Source organism: Larus michahellis, chromosome 2 (assembly GCF_964199755.1).
Source record: "Larus michahellis chromosome 2, bLarMic1.1, whole genome shotgun sequence".
In the NCBI taxonomy this organism is placed as follows: Eukaryota; Metazoa; Chordata; class Aves; order Charadriiformes; family Laridae; genus Larus; species Larus michahellis.
The window spans coordinates 20,183,334-20,206,864 of NC_133897.1; the positions used below are offsets into that span (position 1 = coordinate 20,183,334).

General features: G+C 42.9%; 1 protein-coding gene across 10 annotated transcripts in view; it reads right to left on the reverse strand.

Annotated features, from left to right (window-relative positions):
• KIAA1217 (KIAA1217 ortholog) overlaps positions 1-23,531 on the reverse strand; it is a 371,695-nt gene that overhangs the window by 176,553 nt on the left and 171,611 nt on the right. For 5 of the 10 annotated variants that reach the window (XM_074574454.1, XM_074574455.1, XM_074574469.1 and 2 more), the window contains one exon: positions 486-772. In XM_074574454.1, coding sequence (XP_074430555.1) covers positions 486-772 — 287 coding nt within the window. Of the gene's footprint in view, positions 1-485; positions 773-5,796; positions 5,925-20,956; positions 21,101-23,531 lie in introns of those variants that run through there. The other 5 variants (XM_074574470.1, XM_074574456.1, XM_074574453.1 and 2 more) reach the window with 3 other exon arrangements.

Consider the following 23,531-nt stretch of genomic DNA (forward strand, 5'->3'; position numbering starts at 1 on the left):
ACTCAAAAATAGAAAAGAAAGCAAATGAAAGGGTAACAGAGACAGCTAAAGCATACAGACACACTCCACAGATATTTTCTTTTCTCCCGGGCAGTGGTGCCAATGCTGAAAGTGTAACAGAAGTTAACAGCTGTTCCATATTTTCCCTTCAGCTGTGAAAAGTAGATGGATACCCATACACTAAGATCAAGAGTCTCACCTTCATCCCTTTTTCCGTGTATAGTCCAAAAAAAAAAAAAAAAAGAAAAAGAAAAGCTCTTCAAAAATGTCAGTTTCAACAAACAATTCCAAGGTAATATTGAATAGTGTCATTTTTATTATTGTTTCTTTGAATTTCAAGGGAGCAACTGAATCTTAGTCTACATCAAAAAAATCTGTGTAATGCTTTGTTACATTCTCACCTTTTGTATTGTGGTAACACTCAATTTTGTAGGAGTTATAAGGACTGTTCAACGAAAAGCAAGATACAAATTTGACTTTCATACCTGATCTCTCAGTCTCTCCTGGTGTCCCATTATTGCTGTGGCATGGTGGGGATATTTCTGTTTCAGATGCTCAAGAAAAGCCTCTCTCTTCCTGTCCATTTCCGAGGTTTGCATTCCCAGTATTTCTTTGGAACTGCGAGGGCCACCTACTGTATGTCTTCGAGGGATGTTGCGGGTGGACTTTGAATTAGAAGAAGTGTGACTGTTCGGGGTCGAAAGCAGCTCTTTAGGTCGGAGACATTCTGCATCGTCTAGTGATGTTACATGCAAACTGGTTTTTGCCTGGTCTGCAAAAAAAAAAAAAAAAAAGCCAAACATTATATTATAAGAAGTTAATCCCAACATTCACATTCATAAGAAAAAGAAAATAATCGCCGTAAAATCTGGGTTCTTTTAAAAGTCTGGTAGTGTTCAATGGCATGTTCTGCATCATTAGGAATATACACATTGCAAGAAGTGGCCCGGAAATAATCACTTATATAAGCTACACACAGCACTTATATACTTTTAACACACAACCGCAGTATTGCCTCACAGAAAAGTGGACATCATTAAAGTAGATGTTCCTTTTATATCATCTTTACCACTATGTGACTTGAAAAGAAGATCTGACAGGGCCCTTATTCCCCGACCTTTAAAATCTACAGGATGCTTTCCTTAGAGAAGAAACAGGTTTCTTCAATAGGCTCCAGTACACTTAATGACCCAGTAACCACTATCCTAAGGATACTAACTGATAAAATTCCTTTGACAAAGCAGATTTGTAATCCTTAATCTTTTTTCAGTGTGTTTTCCACATGCTCTAAAACACCTATGAAATAAGAAGAGGGTTTTGGAGGCTTTTCTTCCTGATTTCTGACTGTGGTCTGGTTTTAAATTTCACAGATCTCCCTTGGATTTTATACGTCTCAGGACAGCGGGCTGGAAAATACTACATCACTTTTTCAATAAACCATCTCTTAAGAAACAGAATAAAAGCAAGTTTTGTGAGATATATATATAAAAAAATAAATATCTCAGATAAATTTTACAACTTAAAATCTACTTTAAGACCAAAGAGCATGATGACGTTTGTAAAGAGATAGGCAGACACAGACAGGGCGGGTATGTAAGTGCTGGCTTATCTTCAGGTAACTGTGTAACACGAACCTTCTGGTGCATGAAAAAGCGTAGTCTGGAGCCTTGTTACCTAATACCTTTGAAAAAATCCCTCACTCCTTTGTCAGCAAAGAAAAAAAAAAAAAAAACAACCACAAAAAAAAACCCCAAACCCAGAAGCATTGAAAAGGCCTCTCCAAGTCTGCTGTGGCCTTCTCCATCTTTTTGGGGCAGCCTCCACTGTCCCTGTAAGTGTTAACCCTTTACAGCACCTCACCAGGAGCAGGAAGCTCCCTCTGTACGTGTTTTTAATACAGCTCTATTTCTCTCTGTGTGACACTTTTCTCCTCGGGGCCCTTTATCCCCCCGGCGGCCGTCTCCCCCGTGCGCTGCCATTTATACGGCCCTGCTCTTTGGAAACAGGCACCTATTCGCTTCTTTTTATGGTTCAGTCAGTCAGTCTGACACCCTGCCTACCGCTTGCCTCAGGAGTTTATGCCGGGGATTTTTCAGCTTTCTGGTGTGTGTTGTCAATTGCCTGCCAAGTCCCACAGAGCACCAAGCCCCAGTAATAAGGTCAATTCTCCACCGGTGGAGCCATTGCTAGTGTGACGTCCCACAAATTTACAAATACCAAATCCCTGGGGTTTCACAACAAGACTGGGCCCTGGAAGGTCCTCAAAGACTTTGCATGTTTCTGTAAGCTCCCTATAATGCTCATGGACTCCAAAATATCAATAACATCCTCTCATGGAAACCTATCCCGAAAGCAGAACCGGACACAGGAGCTCAGATTGCACCACCCTGTAACGAGCACAAATCCAGGCCCAACTTTGGAAACAGGTTTGGTTCAAGGGGAAGTTTTGCTCTCATGCAGATTCAAATTGCCTTCTCCAATTTCTGCAGCATCCTCCAAGACCTTCTTAGAAGCACAGACCTGGTTAAACCTTCAGAGCAGCAGCCTCACGTGTACCCACACACACACACACGCACTCTCACACTCAACTTTTCCAAGCACAACTCAATTACAGAAACATCTAGCCTCACTGATTACTGGAAATTCAGAGCACCGACCACCAGGTACACTCAGCTTTTATGAGAAAAGTGGAAAAAAGGAGAGTTTTGCTTACAAGAAGTAAGCGTGGCCACTCCAGCCAAAATGGTCTCTGACAGCTGCACAGTCAATTCAATGGATTTTACACGGGAGGAAGAGAGGTGGGATGGGGCTGGCTGGAATTTACCATCCTTAATTTGTTGCACTAAGGGCCTGGCGGTTATATCCCTGAGGCTGTTGGAACAAAGGCGGCAGACATAAATAAAGGATTTCCTCGGAGCTCGAGGGAGTCAGCGTGAGCGTGGGTGACTGAGTGCAGCAATTTGGTAAAAACCCTTAAAGTATGTCCACAGCAGCAGTTTCAATCACTGAATTGGTGGCAGGCACTTCCTCAAAAAGGCAGGTAAACCCACACCGACAAACACAACTGAGAGCTCATGAATGTGTATTTCGGGTCCTAAATCTCTCTCGTGCAAAGCCTTTCCCTATTCTGCACTTCAGCCATTTCAATAGTTTAAGAAAAAGCTAATTATCTGGAACATAAAGAGATCTATCAAGTAAAGCGTTTTGCCACTATTTGTTATTGGGTGAAACCTTGAGAAGGAATCAAAAATAGCATATTTTTCTCATACTGTATGAGAAAGATCAACAAATTCTCTTACTTTTCTTTCATATATTTGGAGAATACTGTATAAATACCAGTGAAAAGAAAGGAATGTAAACTATGCAAACTAATTGCTAGTCTTGCCAGCGAGCTGACCTGGGCATTCAGCACCCTCCCGCCGCGTTACAGCCTGCAGCAGCACGTGACTTTCTTTGCAAACCAAACTCTCTGTCACGCTTGAATATGGGTCTTTCCCCAAGTAATTGCTGAAAAAAATCTTCCTTGGCCACTTCCTAGAAAGGGGCAAGTGATTCTGATGGCGAGGTTGAAAGCTGGGGTGGTGAAACCCCCGCTGTGTACCTCAGGGCACACAAGCTCCACAGCTGCTGTGTGGGCCACAGGGAGGAGAACCCGAGGGAGGTTTTCTGGATCCTGGAGTTGCTCAGTAACAGCGTGGGCAAACTTTCCATATCTTCCAAGTGAAGATAATAGGCCTAGAAAAATCAATGCCCACAGATAACTGTGAAATGTGTGAAGGATCATGTGATGGTTCCCAGAAGAGAGCTAAGAGTAGCAAAAGGATAAATTATGCAAGTACCCTCCTTGGAAAAGGAGTAAAGAGAAGCCAATGGAAAACACAGAGGTGCGAGATAAGCTTGTCTCCCTCTCTCCCTCCCTCATATTCAGAAGCTAAAAGCTGAAGGTCTTTCTGTTCAATAAAGTAGCAAGTCTAGAGGGCAACAAGAAGCAAGACTTGCTGATTGACAGGGGAGGGCTTTGGTTATCCAAAGGCTTGGGTAACCCTTACACTTTAGTTGCTTCTCTGATCTGAAAACAAATTTTCAAGATTTCTTAACATCACCCATTACTAAGGTGGATATAACTACAGGAAAGGTCCAGGTCTGCAGCCTAGAAGGAGTATGCCTAGGACTATCAGGAAGATTATGATGAAGGATCAATTGCTGTGAGTTGGCAATTTAAATAAAAAGTCCCTTCAACGCATCCTGGTATGCAATTCTTCTAAGTCACACCCTCCATGAGGTCTACAAAGGTCAGGAAAGTCACTTTGCTTCATTACTTTAAATGTTGTGAAGACTTTAATATTCCTGTTTTGCAATCCATGTGACAAGAGAGAAGAACATTTTCAGAATAATTTCAGAAAGCAACAAGTATGGACCTGACCCATACTGATACTATGAAACTGAGCCTTGAAGCAAACCACATTCAACACTTCCAAGTTTAAAAAAGAATACAGTTTTAACAGCGTGAGTCAAACCTACCTCCATTACATTTACGCTAGCAGTAAATTTGAGATTATCTTGAATCTTTCTAATTTATTCCAGTGTCTTTACAATTAGCTCTGTTTCCAAGAAACTTTCAAATGTAACTTTTGGATATGGGCCAAAACTACTAAATTTGGTAATGAACTTCCAGCATTCAAAATTTTGGGGAATCAGTCTGGTCAGACCTCTGTTCTTTTGGCTCCACATACATCTCCGTCGGCTTCATGCAACTCATACAGAAGAAATATGTTAATGAAGGATATTTTTTTTTCCCTGTTCAGACACATCCTTTAAGTGAAGATTTCCGTCCCACTAAACATAAACATATACAGACAGAGATGCACGTGACTTGCACTGCCCCCTATTTTAACTAAAAAAAAAAAAATTCAAAAGAGCATCAAGCAATTAATGAACCCCCAAGAAAAGAAGAGTATTTTTTTCTCCTAAATTCTCTTTGTACTATTTTCTGGTATTACACACTTGTAAACTTTTTTTAAAACCATATGTACTCAACCATGCGCTATTTCTTTCACAGAAGCAGAGTAACACAACTTTTCCTCAAGTGCTTATGAGGAATACAAGACACATGAACTGGGAATGTTCACAGGTGCTCCACAAAAACTATAATAGATGTAGATTAGATTAGGTATTTGTCATGCTACCTGAATGTTATGCTCCACGTGGAACATCCCACGTAGAATTCACCAGGAAATAGTTTTCGTTCGCTTTTAGACAAAATATATAGTGCAACGGTAATTGTACAAATGCATCACAGCTGACCCGCCGTGAAAACCACGCTTATAATTTCCTGGCTTCGCTCCAAAACAAACCCAACGGGTTTCACACAAAGTAAACTAACCCTGTGACAATCTGCTCTGAAGCCCCCTCTTTTAACAGCCACCCAGAGAAAAAAGGTGAGCTCAAACCTACTTCTCTGCCATAGGTGAAGCAGGCAGAGCATTTAAAGGGAAGGTGACATTATTTCTCCTCCTCCCCGAAGGAGCTGCACCCTCCGCACCAGGCAGCGTCCTGCGAACTGTGACAGCCACACAGCGTGCTCCCTGCTGTACAGGGTAGGCAGAAATCTCTCTCAAGTGGAAGTTAAACTCACAAAGTCGGAGCATTAGGGAAATCTGCAGAGCCATTAGCACAAGAAAGACACGCTTTCCATCCCCCCCCCCCCCCGCCATGCATTCTGCCTCCAGTTATAAAAAGCAGCAGCGAGGGGCATGTTTAAATGTAACTCCCTCTTTGCCTGATTCTCTTACTTACCCTTCATCTCTCTGCTGTCTGCTGAGCAAGCCAGGCACAGCTCAAGTTTCTGGCTTTCATTTTCCTCCATTGTCCCTGCCCACCGCACGGGCTCCCCCTCTCCAACTTGGAAGCCGCAGCGCCCGGACTGTCAGCGCCCGTCTCGGGGAGGAGAAAGGCAGCAAAGGCCCCCCCCTTCCTTTCCTTTCCTTTCCTTCCCCAGCCCACCCCCCCCGCTAAGCGCCCCGCATGCCCGCGGTGCCGGGAGCGGGTCTCCCCGCGCTGGCGGGCGGCGGCGGCGCCCGGACGAGCCCCCCGAGCCCGGGGCCCCAACAGGTGATGGGCTTTTCTGCAGGAGAGCCCCTGGCCGGCTGGCTTCCCGCGGCAGCCGGCGAGCATTATGAAAGGGAACATTTCAAACATGATTACAGGCCCCAGTCCCTGCTGGAATCCGAATCCGTAGCCTTTTAAATCTCTGTCATGGGACAAAAGCCCTTCCACGGAATATTTTTTTAAGCTCGTAACCACCAAGCCCACAAACATTCCTGATAAATGCTCCTCTGTCTTTTTTAGCGTCTAGTTTAAAAGTAATTCATTATATAAGCGCTTTGAGGTTTTGTTTTCTGTTGAATTCTTTCAAGCTGCTTGGAGAATGAATTAGGGAAAAATCAAGATACAGGAATTCAACTTTAGTGAAGCCAATAAAAATGAATGGTAGCAATATGTAAGCAGGGAATTTGGTTAAGAGGGATTTTGAAGCCTCAGTAGCAAAGCATATAGAAACATACAACTAATTCTCTTTTGGCAGATCAGAGGCAGGAAGCCTGCATGAGAATCAATGGGTCCACCGGGCCGCGAGGCAAAAAATAATGTGGCTGAGAAGGATGAGATCAAATCCCACAGATTCCAGCAGATGCCATATGTGTTGATTTAGTGGAGAATATCAGACCAAATTAGTCTATCAAAATCATAGTGTAGAGCCTGAGATGGTGGAATAAGCTGAGTGTTGAGTTACAGCAACAAGACCAGAAAGTTTATCCACGGACAACTTCTGAATTAGGTGAAGAACAAAGCATAACTGAGATATTAATGAAAATATGCAATTTCTCATTTAAATCAACCTCATACAGCAACACCATATAACAGTTAGTACCTTGGATGTCTTCTTAAACAGACCTAGCATAATCTGGTCTTCCAAGCTTTCTGCGACTCTGACTTCAATAAAACATCAGCTAAATTGCTTGCAATGACCTCTCAACCACCCAGACCAGACAGGCTAGGAAAATTCCCCTACGTTTCCTTCTACATCTCTATCTGGCAGAAATGTCATCCTGTCTGCTTAGATTATTGGATGCAGAAATGTTTTGTGTATATATAAATTCAATACAGAAGCTCAAGGAGAATCACTCTCCCCGTACTCCAAACCTCCCCCTTCCAGACAGAAAAAAACATTTGAGAAAATTACAATTAACAATTGATAAATGAACAAAACTATTGCTCATTAGATCAGACATACATATTCTCTAGCACTTAAGAAATATTTATTTTCCTTTTTAGCAATTAATTCTATATGGTTTTGGAACCTGGCAAAGGTCCCAGAAATCTGGCACGGAAAACATAGAAAAGATGAAAATACAATCTAGACATTAGCACTGCTATTTAAGGTCTGCAGTACAGTGTTCCCAATAGAATACTCCTATAGTTGTCCTGCAATATAAAGAAAACAGTGCGATACACATTGTGTTTAGAGTAGTGTTTTTACTGGCTGTGGGTTACTCCTGCTCACTCTGATTCCGGACTATTTTAGGAGGAGAAGTGGTGGCCAGCCATCCCACTTATCTGATGTTGCCTTTTGTGATATGGAGGAATGTGCCTTTAACACTGAGGTTTTCCAGAATCTGGACAAGTGTGATGAGCCTCTTGCAACTTATATTCACAGCCAGCTGGAAGGAGAAGACAGCTCTTACAGGAATAGTGATCACTGAACACCACCATCTTCAAGAAATATAAAATAACGCCGAAACTGCTGCTGAGAAAAGAAAGCCAGTACAGTTGCCTGGAGTAGCAACATGAAAGCTGTAACAAGACATTACCTGTACACAGGGCTCAGAAATGGAGAGTTAAGAAACTAAGGGCATTTAAAAAGACCTTATCCTGAAATAATGCAATGGAAAGCACAAAATATACTTTCCTACAAATGCCTAAAAGGAAAATGCTTTTGCAGCCTTGTACATAAGCGGGGTTAGCTCTGGAGATTAGCGCAGCTGGTACCAAGAGCCTTAATAAGGTCAAAATCAAAGCACTCTAGCCCCTTAGGACGCTTTACCTCCATCCACAGTGGGGAAAAAAAACCTAGAAAAATTTGTTTAAGTCTAAAGGATATAAATATATATATATAAAAATTTCATTAAAATTAAAATATCTACTTTTAGCCAGCACCATTAGTTTCCACAGCCAAGAGCACAAGACAGAGAGTTGGTCTCTTGACTCCTCCACTGAGGTGTCCCAGTGAGCAGCCAGGTGCCTGTTAGGATGGTGCCAACCTGCTCTGAAACTGTTGCTTTCATGGCCACAGCAAGATGCTCTCACTGCTGAGAATGACAGTAAATGGTATTGCTGATGCTGCTATGGGGCCTGAGCAATGTGGCCCCCCAAAATGCAGAGATTATCTAAGCGAGATTGCTTATTTGATTGTGGACATGTGTCTTGAAAACTGGGTGTCACCTCAGGAGAACTTCTGAGCCTGCAAAAGTAGTCTCTTGAAGGGGATTAAAGAGCACTGACAAAAGGTGAGACTAAACATGGCATGCTTCAGTATCATCAAAATCAAACAAAACAGAAGAGCCCGCCCAGCCTCAGAGGAAACATAATCACCTCTGCTGCTGGTCAGGACAGGGAACAGTTGGGACAGGAAGGTCCCAAAGCCTGTCCTCACTTTAAGGGAAAAGTCCTTGGTCCCAAACTGGATTTAATTAATATATCTAACAATACCATTCCTTCAGATGTTACCTATGTCTATTTAAAAGAATTAGCGAAACTCCTTTAGCAGCTGAGAAACTGGAGACAGCTAGAATCATTATACTGTTAGGCTCAAATAAAGAGCTTCCCAGCACCGTCACTGGGATGAATCACTAACGACAAGTTAAATAAACTCGATTAACCAGTTCACAGCACGCAATCAGCATTTGTTTATCTGTGGGATCAACAATAACAGTGGTTCCTTTTAATTACTGTGCTCAGATCTGGACCCATCAATATCAAAACAATGCACGGAGAATAATTGCTAGCAGGTTATGCTGTTTTAATTGTGTTTAAAATTAATGTCCCAGAGCAACTTAAACACTTCTGGGTTTAGCATGTACATAAAAGGAACAATTAACAAATACTGGCTGTGCTCAATTAGTCAAACTTATAATATACAACAATGACTCCATGGCTCTAGCAATTATTCACAACTAAAAAAACTGGGAAGTTAATTATTAATAGTTAAATCAGAAGAAGCATCCCATAATTAAAGACCTGTCTCAATGTCCATGTGAAATCATGTAGCCACTGAGAAAAACGCCATGAATGCTCTCCACAGGAACCAGCCTGACACTGCCTAGCCTACTATAGTCCATAAACGAAATAAATATTAGACCCGGAGTGATGACGCAGAAGTCTGGGAGGAATTACAAGCACTCAGGTGGGTCACACTGCAGCACCTCTCCAAGCTGTTATGTGGCCAGAGATCGCTTGGGCCTGCCCTGGAGGAGGGGAGCATTGAGAGGATGCTCCAGCAGGTCAGGAAACCATCCCTCCGCACCAGGGCGTTGTGGGTCATCATTCGCTACCAATTGGTCAGATTTGAAATGAAGAAAGTAACTTTAACTAACTATGGAAAAACAGCACGGAGGGTGTTGAAACTCTGATTTCCCATTTCCCCCTCGGCCAGCAGAGAGCAGCTTCAGTGCTGCAATTCATTTGAGCGCATCTCTGTTCTCGTTTTGTGCTCAGCGAGTTCACTGTGGTCCTCGGTGTGGTCTCTCAACGCTTAATAACTAAAATAGAGTCACTTCTGAAAAAAAAAGCACTATATACAGATAATATATTATCAAAGATGATATAATACTAACCACTAGGATGTACAAGCAAAATGAAAAAAATCTCCGAGGTCTATCAATACGAATCGATGCAAGTAGATCTGGGAGAGAGATCTGGAAGAAAGAGGCTTACACTATTTTAAAATTAATTGTTTGCTGATTTGGTGCTGCACAACAAGGAATCACAGATTTTTAAGATGTGGAGGCAGGGTTTAATGATCATTTAGTCTCATCTGCTTAGTAAGGGATTTCAATGAACCGGGTCCTATTTCTAGTGCAAGGATAGTGGTTAAACTATTCAGTGTTTAAATTAAAGGAAAACATCTGAACTTGACTTTAAAATTTATGATGACAAACAATCTAATACAACCTCTAGGATTATTTATCATGAAATTTCCTTTGCTGTTAAAAGACTTGTGGAGAGTTCCAATATTTATACTCTGTACATTCCAGTTCAGTTAAGAACTCTCATACTTGCGAGGAAAAACTAGCCAAAGGAGTGAAATGGTAACACTCCAGATGAAGCAAAAAAGAAAATTGAGCATGAGCTTCTTTACACATCTCCACAACTGACTTTCATCAAGTCTTGTCAGACCTACAGGTTTCAGCTCTTCAGAGAAGTTCAGAGACTGACAGTGGTGCCAAGAGCCACCACCAGCCTTAATCACTAAAATGACTATTAAAAAGAGTCACTAGGAGGCTGAACACGAGATATTAATGCAGAAAATACATTCATCTTTCCAATTCCATTTCAAATGGAGTTCTGGGGAGCAGCTATAATCACCTGCCACTTGGCATCACCAAGCTCTCAGGTACGAAGAAAGATGCAGTGTCCTAGCCCACCTCCAGCCAAAAAGCACTGTGCTGTTAGGTGCCTTATGCATCTCCAAGTAACAGAGCATCCTTCATTCGCTCCAAAAGACATTTTGCTCACACCTGGACACCTACATTGTGTTTAAATAGGTTAGGTTTTCTGTTTTCCAAGTTTTATTCTTGTTTCCTTCCTCCCCCTCCATTTTTTTAAAATAAATTAAAAGGTCTGAAAGCAGTGAACACTTGTGCATGCCCTAAATCAAGCTGAGAAAAAGGACTGTGGTCATCACAAAGAAGCACTCACATTCAAGTGGGGAGAAAAAAAAAGGTGATTCTTCTCTTTCATCCAGAACTTTATCTCCCTCTCTAATCTGGGACGATCCCAACAAAGCTAACTCTAGATACAGTTTAACATGACTTGCCTTCCCACCACCCAAGGCAAGATGGAACAGAGCTAAATGAGCATAATTACAGGACGCATGTTTCTGGCTCATGTAATGCAACACCTTATTTCAGACTTTTTACTCTCCTGTTGTTTTCATCCCACCGTACCAAGTGAACCTTGACATTAGTACACTGCCACCAGCACACCCAACTTTGAACTGAAGACCCTGGGCACGCTACAGCTCCTCCTCATGCCTGCCAGCCTGGCCAGCTCTCCATGCATCACACTTTCCATACAGGATCACCTACAGTAAGGACTGAGATCAGCCCACAAACACAGAAATAGAAAATATGAACATCTGTTTTTGTAAGGTACCAAACAAATAACTCTGTGAAAGGGAAATGTGCCTTACATGGTGGAAATTTCAATCACTAGAGTTTAATCAAATAAAAAGCAGTATGTGGGTGGGAAGGAGCAGTGCAGGGAATTGTTTCTGAGGGAGGTGGAAGAAAGGGAGGGGAGAAGGTCACTTTTAAGTCCATCTGCTCTACATTCAAATTCTATTTCTCCCTAGTGTAAAGCATTTCAGTTTTGATAAGTTCCCTTTTGGATGGATTCACTCAAACAGAGCTTTGGTAAGAGCTTGGATTCAAACTGGTCCAACTTTTTAGCAGTGCCAGAACGATGGACTTTATGCCTGAAATACTGACTATTGCTGGTTTCATGAATGTCTGCAGGCTCCGGTTGTAAATGTACGAGGTGGCATGCTTTAGTGATCAAAGATATTGAGAATTGCTCTCTGCGAAGTACAATTATACTTAAAAAGTATCATGAGAGATCCTTTATTTCATCTGCTACCAAGTACACATGGAGTTTATAAGGTTGTCAAGCAACTGCTTAAATTACTAGGAAAGACAAAGCACACTTTGATGGAGCTTGGGTCCAAAAAATAATACAATTGTTCAAATTATGTTGTGATTACCATAACTACTTAAATATTCTACAAAAAACAATGATTTTAATAAAATAATTAGTAAATGATGTCAGAAATCAACAGAATGGTACCACTATTGCCAACCCACAGCATTCACACAATTCATGATGATGGTCTTTCTTGAAAAGTCACTTTTTTGGGAACACTATTAATTTTATTCGTCCCTGGACTATACCCAATCATATACTCAACTTCTCTCTACAACGTCACCGGCAAGAACTAGATTTTTTTCTGAGACTCAGACTAAAATCACGGGAGAGGTCAGTGCCACTGTGACATAATGAGTTGGACATTTTTAATTGTTCTTACTGCAGTTTTTCCGTGTCTCCTGCCACAAAGGCAGTAATACACAGCAAATGACAATCTGAATACCTGGAAAGAGATAAAGACAAGCATAATAAACTCTTACAGCTTTTTTTCCTTGTGGATTTGATGTCTAGCCAGTGTGGATGGTCACAGCTTGCTGTTTGCAAAGCTTTTATTTCTGCTCTTTGGAGAACACCAGCTCCTGAAGGCAGATGTAAGAGCAGAGGGCTAATGGAGAACCTCCTATGTGTACATGTATCAATGACCTCTCTAACAGTATGTTCATCCCCTTCCTTCAAAAGTGCCTCTCTGACCTTCCTGGACCATGCTGATGCTATCATTAAGACCGCTGATTAGTATGAAAGCAATCAGAGCTGACAGCAGTGGCACTCCTGTTCTTTCTCAGGCCTGCCCAGTCTGCTCTGCCGCGGTGCACGCTTATCAATTCACTCTTCAGCATTTAGGATTTCTTAGCTTTAGGGCAACAGGGACCATTTGATTATCTTGTCCGACTTCCCATCTATCACAAGCCATTAAATTTGATGTGGGGTCCTCACACAAAGGCCAAACACTTAAATGAGATGAACAAGATGTTACTGATCTCAGGAGACCAATGCTGCAGCTGCACTAGTGTTTGTTTCAAACCCCACCACACGTGCGATGAGAGCTACCCAGACAATCAGCACAAGAAAGTGAAGGACATCAAGCTCCCAACTGACTTAACCCTGAGGAAAGTTCTTTCCTCTGCCTTTAATTTCGCAGATCAGACGTCCACCTTAAAAAAAACCACAAAGCTATCCTAATGTCAAAGCTGTGATGCACACATCCAGTCACTCTCTCCAGCACAGCCAGTCTCTTATGCATGAAAAAATACCTGAGTGGAAAAACACCTCAAAACATACCTAGCCCGTTGTCCATGGAGGGGGTCAAATCCTCCTGAACACTGCACATTACCAGCTGAAAGGCTGAAACGCAGCAGTTGATTATAATCACTGTCTTTAATGCAGAGCTGCCACTGCTACAGGCCTGTTATTTGCAGGCATTTCAGCACGCAGGCCCACGTTGATGGGCTCCACAGCGGATGGAGCTGATGGAGCTGATGGAGCTGATGGAGCTGATGGCTCAGGCACACCATGTTCAGCAGCAGCAGGACCACCGTGACTCTCCACCCTGCAACAACCACCCCAGCAAACAGGGACTTTCTTCCCAGCACCTGGGCTAACATGGCTTTGCAAATATACCCGTTCTCACTTCACAGACTATGTTAGAATTAATTGACTGATGTTTAGTTACCCTCAGTGCTGAGAGTTCTTCCTAGTTCTTCAGCGTAAAGCTGACTTATCTTCAGTTTCCAGTGATCAGACTTATTCCCCCTTTGTCAGCCAGACCCACCAGTGCTGTAGCACGCGTGTGGGTTGAGAAAGCCACCTCACAGCCTCCTCCTCAACCACTCACAGAAGCTGAGCTCCTGAAGACTTGCATCATACCTCAGTCTCTGTTTTCATCTCGGAAAACAAGTCTTTGCCTCTTTTCACTTTCTAGTATTCCCATCTTCTCCTTGCAGTGCAGCTAGCAGGATTATCAGAGCCTGTTCTTCTGAATTTAATATACTAACAGTAATGAAGAGGTACGTGACCAAAGTTTACCTCTGAAAACACCGGTGCATCTGGATGCTGCATGACAGCACAGAGCCCCCAGGGAAAGGGGTGTGAGGCTGGAGCGCTCTCCCCGGCTGGGACAGGCAGCCCATGGCCATGGCTACCACCTCCCGAAAAGGGAGAGCATGCTTTGGGTTTGGGAAGGGCAAAATGTCCGAGCACCGAGCGAGCCGCAGTGACACAACTCTGGTGTCATATCCTATTTCTCCTACAAGGGGAAGTCTGCTCCTTCTGTGCGACATTTTTGCAAAAGATAAAAAGGGAGAAAAAGTAGCAATGATCGGTCTCATCAGGCTCCAAGAAGCGCACAGAATTGCCTGGGGTGAAGGCAAGAATAAGCAACGTCAGCATAGAAAGGTGTCATACAAGGTTTAAGCTTATTCAGAGGTAGAGCCTCTGTCTCTCTCATGAATAAATACATAAGACAATTTAATTCCAACTGTTTTGTATGTCTTATAAAAACTTTTCAAACAATGTGATGACTCACAGGTGAGCTCTCTCTGACAACATAAAATGACATTGTATTAGTTATCTCCCTTTACGAACTGCAAGTCTGCACTGAGATATACAAATATCTCTCATAATATAGCACATGCCTTTACATGCAGCATAGCTGAGGATAGGGAAGAGGCAGCAAATAGTCACAACGACAGATTTTCTTCACTCCAAAGGAAAAAGTTATTAAATACTAATTGGTAACATAGACAGCTTTTACTGCACATGCACATACTCCAATACTCTGATTTCCAAGACTCACCTGCAAAAGTTTAACTTTGTGATTTATTCCATTTTATTTATGATTTTCACACTACTGCCTTAATCTTTCATAATTAACATAACAAGGTCCAGTGATAAATTCACACTTTTTTTCCCTCTTTTGCTCTACAACTGCCATTAAAAGATAGTACTTCAAGACTGCAGCTGGAATAATATCTAAATCCTTTTACCAGTTGGAGGAAATTCTGGGCAAAGTGCTGGAAGGAAAGAAGTATCAAAATCTCTTTGAGACAAGATGACAATATTTCTTACGTGCCCCAGTTTCAGTTTTATAAGCTCCTATAAATCCTCTCTCACAGCAGAGTAACGCAGGAATGCCCTTGGAAGAGGGTGTTGGGTAAGCGAAGGATGAGTTTGCAACCCGTAAGTAGTAACCATTCAATGCTTTTAGTCTGCTTTTTTTGCAAAGAGTCTTGCTGTAAAAGCTCAAATCAAGAACAGCTGGATCCTGGTAGAGAAGCTCTATCCAGAGCTATCTTCTGTCCAGGACTATGGGAGTAAACCTAAGTGCACAAGATGGTATGCAGAATGGAAATTAGGACAGAGGCCTTTACATCACTTGAAACACCTAAACCAAATTTCCCCAACATTAGATTCAGTCAAACAGGGTGCTGGGCCATCTTGGCTTTTGCCGAGAAAGGTTGGACCAGACGGCCCTTGAACTCCCTTCCAACTTGGTATTCTATGATTCAAATCTGAGTAGTTTTCTAAAGAAGTGCCTAAACACAGTCAGAAAATACAGGCTGAATACCACAATGAGGGGGTAAAATGCTACAGGCAATAATTATCAATCACTTTCTTTTCCCAGCCATCAAAGAAGGTAATTTGTTTGTTTTCCCCACCCTGCAAGGAAAAGACTGGGTGGTCTTCTGGCTTTCAGAGTCTGAGAAATATTCTTCTCGAGGACAGGGCCACACCGGGCCTCCTGGGAGCATGAGGTCCTTTTTCAACACTGTTTTACACTGTACTTGATTTTAGTCACAGACATTAAGACTGTGGCAGTGCTTTGCAAATCATCACTAAATACCTTTTCTCCATAGCTCCATGCAAATCTCAGGAGTGCTTCCAAGACATGAATAAAGCCTCGTTTGTTGAAAGGTAGCATGTTTTCAGTTCCTGAGCTGTCTTCATCAGCATGGGACTGCTGTGCTGCAGGGATTCTTTATTTGGTTAAAAACAAATTCCCCTTCATCTTGCAGAAGTTGTCACCAGTTGTAAGAATATAGCAGCTTTACTCGATACGTGATAAAGTAACTGTTAATTCTGAGGCTATTAGTTCATTGAGGGAGTGACGTCTCAATAAAACATAAACATAAAAACTCAGCAGCTTGCAGACAGCTTAAATCATTCACATTCTATTTTTTTAAAAACATCTAACGCATTGCTACGTATTCAGACTTTAAAAAATGAATTAAAAATTTTTGTATCTTCAGCCCCTTCTTAAATAATGTACATCTGATAATACCTATGCTCAAAGTCATGCCATTTAAAGTCTAAGTTGTTTGCATAGTAAAAAACCAAAGTCATGGAGTGTTCAGTGCTGCATTTCAGCTTCCTTTTGCAGTAAAAGGAAACTAGGAGAAAATGGGGCAGGAACCAGACGGAAAAGCTTTCTAAAAGCTGCAGCTGCAGCCAACAGCTGAAATTTAAAATCAGACATTATTTTCTCTCCTCATCTTGTGGGCTCTGCCACAGTTTTCAATAAACCACAAATTCAGCCACAGAGGCACTATCGCTCAAAATTTTCTTTTGCTGATAAAGCTAAAATAAGAACCATAAACACTTCCCCCCGACTTCAGAAAGCAGCGTATGTCATCCCCCAGTAGGACTCCTGACACGTTGCATGGGGACAACGTGTTAGGCAAGTAGGAAAACCCAAATGCGGTCCTGTGAAATAAATAATTTAATGTTGCAGAGAGAACCTGAAACACAAGATCATGTGGGTCGAGGAAAGCAGAAGCAAGAACTTCATTTCCATTTCCCAACCCAGTGGGAGAACGGACACACGATAGCCAGCAGATGCGGTTCCCTTGGATTTCCACAGGGCATGTAGCAACGTCCCTTGGTAAAGAAACAAAGAGAGGAGATCCTCGCATCAATAAAAAGCTGAATAAAGATAGGAAAGACCCCGTAGGAACAAAAGCCAAATTTCCCAGGGGATGAAGATTACCAGTGGCATCACAGAGTATGCACTGGTCCAGGCAGCTCTCAACATTAGTGAGCTGCAAAAGAAGGTATAAGAGGGCAAAGCTTGCTGAGAATATTATGATATTAAAGGAAATAAAGACAAGGGCTGATTATGAAGAAGAGACTTCACAAGATTCACTGACTGGGTGGTAGAGTGACAGATGAAGTCCCATGTAGATAAATGTAGTGATGCACGTTGACTTTGAACAGACTATTACCACTCAAACAGAGAGTGTGAGGTGATAACCATTCTGTGAAAATTTCAGCTCAGTGCTCATTAGTGATTAAAAAACCAAATAGATGTTAGAAAATGCTAGGAAAAGAATAGTGAACAAGACAGATAATACCATTATGCTACTGTACAAATCCACAATCTACCCACATTTTGAATATTGCATGCAGTTTTATTTCACTCCAGGTCAAAAAAGATATAGCAGAAATAGAAACGTTAAGAAAAAGGCGGTGTGGATGATCAAAGTTATGGAACAATTTCTGTACAGAGAACAACTAAATTATGTAGGACTCTCCATTCTGAAAACAGATGACTCAAACACCTATTTGAGGTCTATAAATATGAGTGACAGAGAGAAGCTGAATAGGGAGAGACTGTTCTTTGTCTCTCTCAATACAGACTGTAGGGTCATCAAATGAAACGTAGGCTAATGACTGAAAAATACACAGATGTGAATATTAATTTCCCAGAGCACTATGGAAGTGCTGGTAAGCTGGGGACCTTCTTGCTGTAGAACATGGCAGTTGCTGAGTTTACAAGAGTTTAAAAAAAATTAAAGAACCAAGTTAATGGAAAAAATTCTATTGAGCACTGTTTAAAAGAAGGACATAATGCTTGGTTTCTTTCAAGTTATCTCTTAACCCTATACTGCTGGGAGCTGGGAGGGTATTCCAGAAGTACCACTATGTACTCTCCTTGATCCTGTATTCTTCCTTAGGTAACAATCACCATTCGAGGCAGGCTGTTGGGCTGGACCTCTGGTCTGACCTGCTACAACTGCTAAGAAGCCCCAGTGCTGACGGTAACACTTTGTCATCCGTGCTAAACATAAAGAAATGGAAACACTTACTTACATTACAACAGAAAAATAACAACCCCAGACCTAATCAAAACACTCTGCTGTGTAGTGAGAATCATACGGAAATCTACTAGTGGAGCGAGGACATAGGAGAGAATGAACGGCATACAATACATTAAGTCATATCATGTCATCCGTTATAAAAATGACCTTAAACATTTGTCTATACAGGAAAGTTAGTGTAGTGGAAGCTAGAGAATGAATTTGCAGTGCTTCAGCTATTCCACAGAGGTGGCAGACAACGCAGGGTAAATCTTACATGGCATCAGCATGTGAAGCTCTGGCTACCACCAAGTGTCAGAACGCTATTAAACCTTTTGAGCAAGGCATCTGGACAGCTTCGGGGGGCTGAGATCATCTTTTCTCCCACATTAACTCCCCAGTACTGAGAGGCCACTCTGGAGGACTTCAGGTCGCATGATTCAGGCTGAAGCACAGGGTGGCACCAAGACTCCCTCAGCCTTCTGTGTCTTTCTGGGGTACAGAACCCAGGGTGAGGGCAGGCAAGGCGTGCAGATCAGCACAGAGCTCTCCACAGCGTAGTACTGGGACTTGGCAGCAGTAGGATCACTGGCAATTTGCTCATTTAGAAGCATGAAACCTGAATGCCTGCCCACACTACTGCGCACAACCTCTCCATGAAGGCATCGGATGTTTTGTCCCTGCAGTTCTTTGGAAATTTCCTTTTACTATTTCCTTACCGTATTGGGATGTCTAACCACCTCCCCGCTTTCCTGTTCCAAGAAAACAGGAGAGCTTTTTTTTTTTTTTTTGTTAGTCAGGAGATTTTTCAAGGGCAAAGAATAATACACCTTTTATTAAGCAGCTATGCACGGTAAGGAACTTTTTACTAGCAATTTCTCAAGGAATGTTATGACTGGCTGACTTGAAAGAGGCCTATCCAGAATCTCATTAGATTTTCAAGTACTTCAGAAAGCAGTTCTTACTGAATTATCAAACTTGCAGGAAAGCAATGGCAATTTCATACCTGAGATTATGTACTTTTGTGTTAACTGCAAAAACATATCAGACTAGTAAGGAGTGTCATGCACTTGGAGCTACTGCAGTAACAGGGAGCTGCTGGGATATGTTGGAGAAGACTGTAAACATTTTATTTGCATGATTAAATACTGTTTTTCAAAGGGATGCACATATGACACGATATACAGTGATGGATCTCAGTAACTCTTGACCCAGAAAATCTGAGGTGGTTAAAAAAAACACAACACAAAAGCTTCATGGGTGTGGAGCACACAGGGTTCATAACACCTTGCATAAGCAACCTTTGCATACTGCTGTTTGGACAGAGCAGCCAAATCTGTCCTCTGTTGGAGACCAGGGCCCTGCATACGGACCTGCACAGGTGGCTGCAGGCTGGCAGAAGCGCTGGTTGTTCTAGAGCTGTTTTACGCCCATCTGCAATATTGACACTGCAAATAAGAGAAAATCAGAGTGCTGTTTTCCAACTGATGGGACTTCTCAGATACCACCAAAGAATCCCAGACCTTTGTTCTTCTCAAGGGAATCCAACCTGCCACACCTCACCTAGTCTCAGCCATCAAAAATACAAGCAACTAGTGTAAGCTATTCGCCCAGTAAACCACAGGGATGAAACACAAACCTGCTGAAGGTTACTCATCCCACTCATTCTAGGCACCTATTTTAGGATGGGGTGAATTAGTCTCCTGAGACTATTTTCACGACGGTAGAGCAGCACACACATTAGACTAAATGCCCAACGCGTATAGGGCTGGTGTCACAGGAGGTGACTCACACACAGGCAGAGCAGAGCAGTGACTGTTCACTGGGCAGCTCTCCACTGGAGGTAGTGGTGGTCTCCTGAAAACATCTGCACATATGGCTTTTTGGATGGTATCACACTTCCTTAAATAGTTCTGAGAATAAAATAAAATTAATTTTTTATTTGGAAAAACATGTACTGTCTATTCATGGAAATATCTTCTAATACTCTTCTTAACACTTCCACAATGTTTTAGGCAGTGGGTGATTCCCATGTAGACTGTTTTCCTCAAGAGCCAAGCATATATTTAATCCTGAATTTTAGACTCACATTGCAGATTGTCTGTATGAAGACTTTCCTATTTCTATTCTTGCCTGACACTTTTTGTCATACTGTTTCGTTGCCAGCAGACTAGACAATCAGTTTCTTAAACACTTCTCTCTTGAAGCAAAACAATCAAACTCAGGGCATATTCTAAGGAGACTCTCACCATCATAAAATGCTGTTTTACAAGGCTGAGGACTGTCTGTCTTTCCCTTGCACTACGTTTCTGTTTGCAATCCCACAGCAGATGGAGTCGTTGAATGCCTCCTGGCCAGGCTTTGAAAACCAAAGCATGAAGCCTGCTCTTAAACTTCTGTCCATAACACTTCATGAGTGGTTGCTGCGGCTGTGCCAGGAGAGTTGCAAACAGCACTTCCTTCTACACTTTGACCCCAATCCATGTAGACACATCCCAGCATCCACACCGGGCTCTGCTGAGCAGCGCCGGAATCTCAGGTCTGCACAGCATATGGCACCACACAGAGAAGGTAACACTTCTTCCTCTCACGCAAGCACACACGCGCCCGCTGCGACTGCCTGCTTAGCTGTTTCTTCTCTCATCTCTTGGCTCATCATCTTCAACATATTTTGCTGACAACATACCTTACTTTACCCCATATAGCCCCTCGCCCCCAGAAAACACATGAAGAAAAGCTATGGCAGTACGTAGAGATGAAGGCATAGTTAAAAGGTTGAGATTTCAAAGCTGTTGGCAGCTGGACAGGATGGACTGGTGAGAGGCGGAGAGCTGGGCTGGGGGGTTACAGCAGCTGAAGGCTGTTCAGCATCAGCGTGACTACCTGCAGGGAAAGCGAGCACCCACCTCCTGCCGGCGTTGAAGCTGCTGTCCCTGAAAGCACACAGCCCAGCAGAAGGAGAGGGAAATCGCTTCTTCTCCTTGCTACTTTGTCTTAAGACTTGTCCTAGCTTTTCACTTTGTGGTCATCGGATGGTTATGCTCAATGTCCTGCCAACAAAATACATGCAATTTTTGCAAAACTAAACAAACAGTTTCCTACCATGGAAAGTCCCAAAGCACTGAGAAAATAGGTTCATCTCCACCCATTTGTCTGTTTCAAAACTTCCTTCGCAGCTTCAAATTACAGCCTTCTAATGAAAGCAAGGGGAAATCAGATGAACGGGGAAATCAGACTTTGCCCATAGGGATATTAACAACATGCAAATCACTTTTTTTTAAATTTTTTTTTTTTTTTTTTTTTTTTAGAAAAAAGATCTTTTTGAAATTTTCATTTGCCTCTCATCCTCAATGAAACAAAATGAGCCCCCCCGAAAAGAAGAACGTGCAGAAGCACGTCCTACGCGCTCTCTACGGGTGGTAAATGGGGGGGAGCGTGCCCCGGGGGGCGGGCAGGGCGGGCAGCAGGCAGCGGGCAGGGCGGGCAGCGTGGGCAGCAGGCAGGGCGGGCAGCAGGCAGCAGGCAGCAGGCAGGGCGGGCAGGGCGGGCAGCAGGCAGCAGGCAGGGCGGGCAGCGGGCAGGGCGGGCAGCGTGGGCAGCAGGCAGGGCGGGCAGCGGGCAGGGCGGGCAGCAGGCAGGGCGGGCAGCGCGGGGGCCGGCAGCCGGAGCGCTGCTGCCCCCTCCTGGGCCACCCGCCCGCCTTTGCGGCCAGAGGGGTCCCAGCCAGGCAGGACCTGCCGCATGTTCCTGGGATGCGGAGCGCGGCATTTTATAAAGGGAAGGGAAGAGAAGGACGAAGCCCGGGCAGCTGCTCTCAGTAACTACGCAGCTCCGGACATTATCATCGAGGGCAACGTTATTCCAGAGCCACGCCAAGGCAAGGAGCGACGCTGTTAGCGCTGTCGCTAGCAGAAAGGGTGGGAGTGCCAAAGGAAAGAGAGAGAGATGCTGAAGACAGACCTGGAGGTCTCTCTGGCTGTGTTTGTAAGACATCTCTCCCATGGCAGAGGATACGTAATCAAATTAAAAACAGACAGACAAACAAAACAGAAACATTCCCAGCCAGTTTACATCTGGATCCAAAACAAAGTTATTCTCCATAAACCTGAGTCTCCCACTGAAAACATGTTGAGAGAAATTACTTCTTTGATGTACTTACTCCTTCTACCAAAGGCTCCCACCCGCTCTGATGGGTCAGGTGCTCAGGTTGCCTCAGACCAGGAGAAAAGTCTCTTGATATTTAAATCGAAGGCTTTCAAAGCTTCATCTAACCCCAACTACTGCTTTCATCCACTGAAACAAAACTAATCATGCAGGACGATATGCAGGGCTGCATAAATCAGAGGCACCATAGCACTCAGCAGACAAGGAGCTGCGCAGCTCTAGAGAGCTTATACAATCTGTCCTTGCTGGTCTACAGCATCTAATGGCCAGCCAGCTCCTGCGTCGGCCTTCTCCTCCCAGGTAACTCCAAGCAAAGTGCTGTGCACAAACACAAGCCTGAAGTCACATCAAAGCAGATTGCTCAGGCAAGATCCACGTCTGAGAGAAAAGTCCAAAAATTTCATCAGGCCTGGATAAGAAAAGTTAAAGTTATTCTTAGATGCTGTGTTTGGGAAACCTCAAACTGTGATCTTCTTGAACACAGCGGAGTAGAAGTTCTCCATAAGGCAGGCATGAAACAACTTAAAATCTCCAGTCTTTCTCTAAGACCTCATTTGTTTTCAGGGTGAAGCCTCAGGCTTTTGGCTCAGACTGTTAGCCACAGCCCCAAAACTGGCTAGACCACAAGAGAATCTGCTGTAAGCCAGTACACTAAGACTGATTACCCACTTAAACTCTACTTAAGATCTCAAAATAGGTGGAAGATGGTACATTTTACTCTGTAAAAACTCATGACGCTTGTTTTTTGTGGTTACACTGATGATGCATGTAGGCATGCACACTTGGCACTTTGCACACTCACTGCAATGCCATCAATGTGAACTGCTAAATTCTGGAGGAAAAATCAACTTTTATAATTGCTCTTTAGTTACTGGGGTTGATGTCTGGTTGAGGATAAAAACAAAACAAAACATAAAGTCTGACACCAAATACAAGCTGTGATGCTGGAAAAATTTTGAACTGCTCATATAAAATACCCACACATGGGACATTCTGTATTACTTCTTAACATTACTGCATTTTCTTCACAGGGATGGGGTTAGATTTAAACCCCAAGAACGCATTAGTGGTGCCTACGGAAAGAAAAATACCCAAGGAATTTATAGCTGATATACCAAAAAAAAAAAAAAAGCTTAAACTTGACTTGGCAAAGTCTTTACACATATTAGATAAAAGACTTAGAAAACAGATGCTCCTTCTTACCAGCAGCCAAGATCTTCTAATATCCCTACAACTTGTTAATCAACTAACATATGGTACCACTTTAGGAAAACACACCATTCTGATTTTGCATTTACATGGTCTGCTTCCTACAGA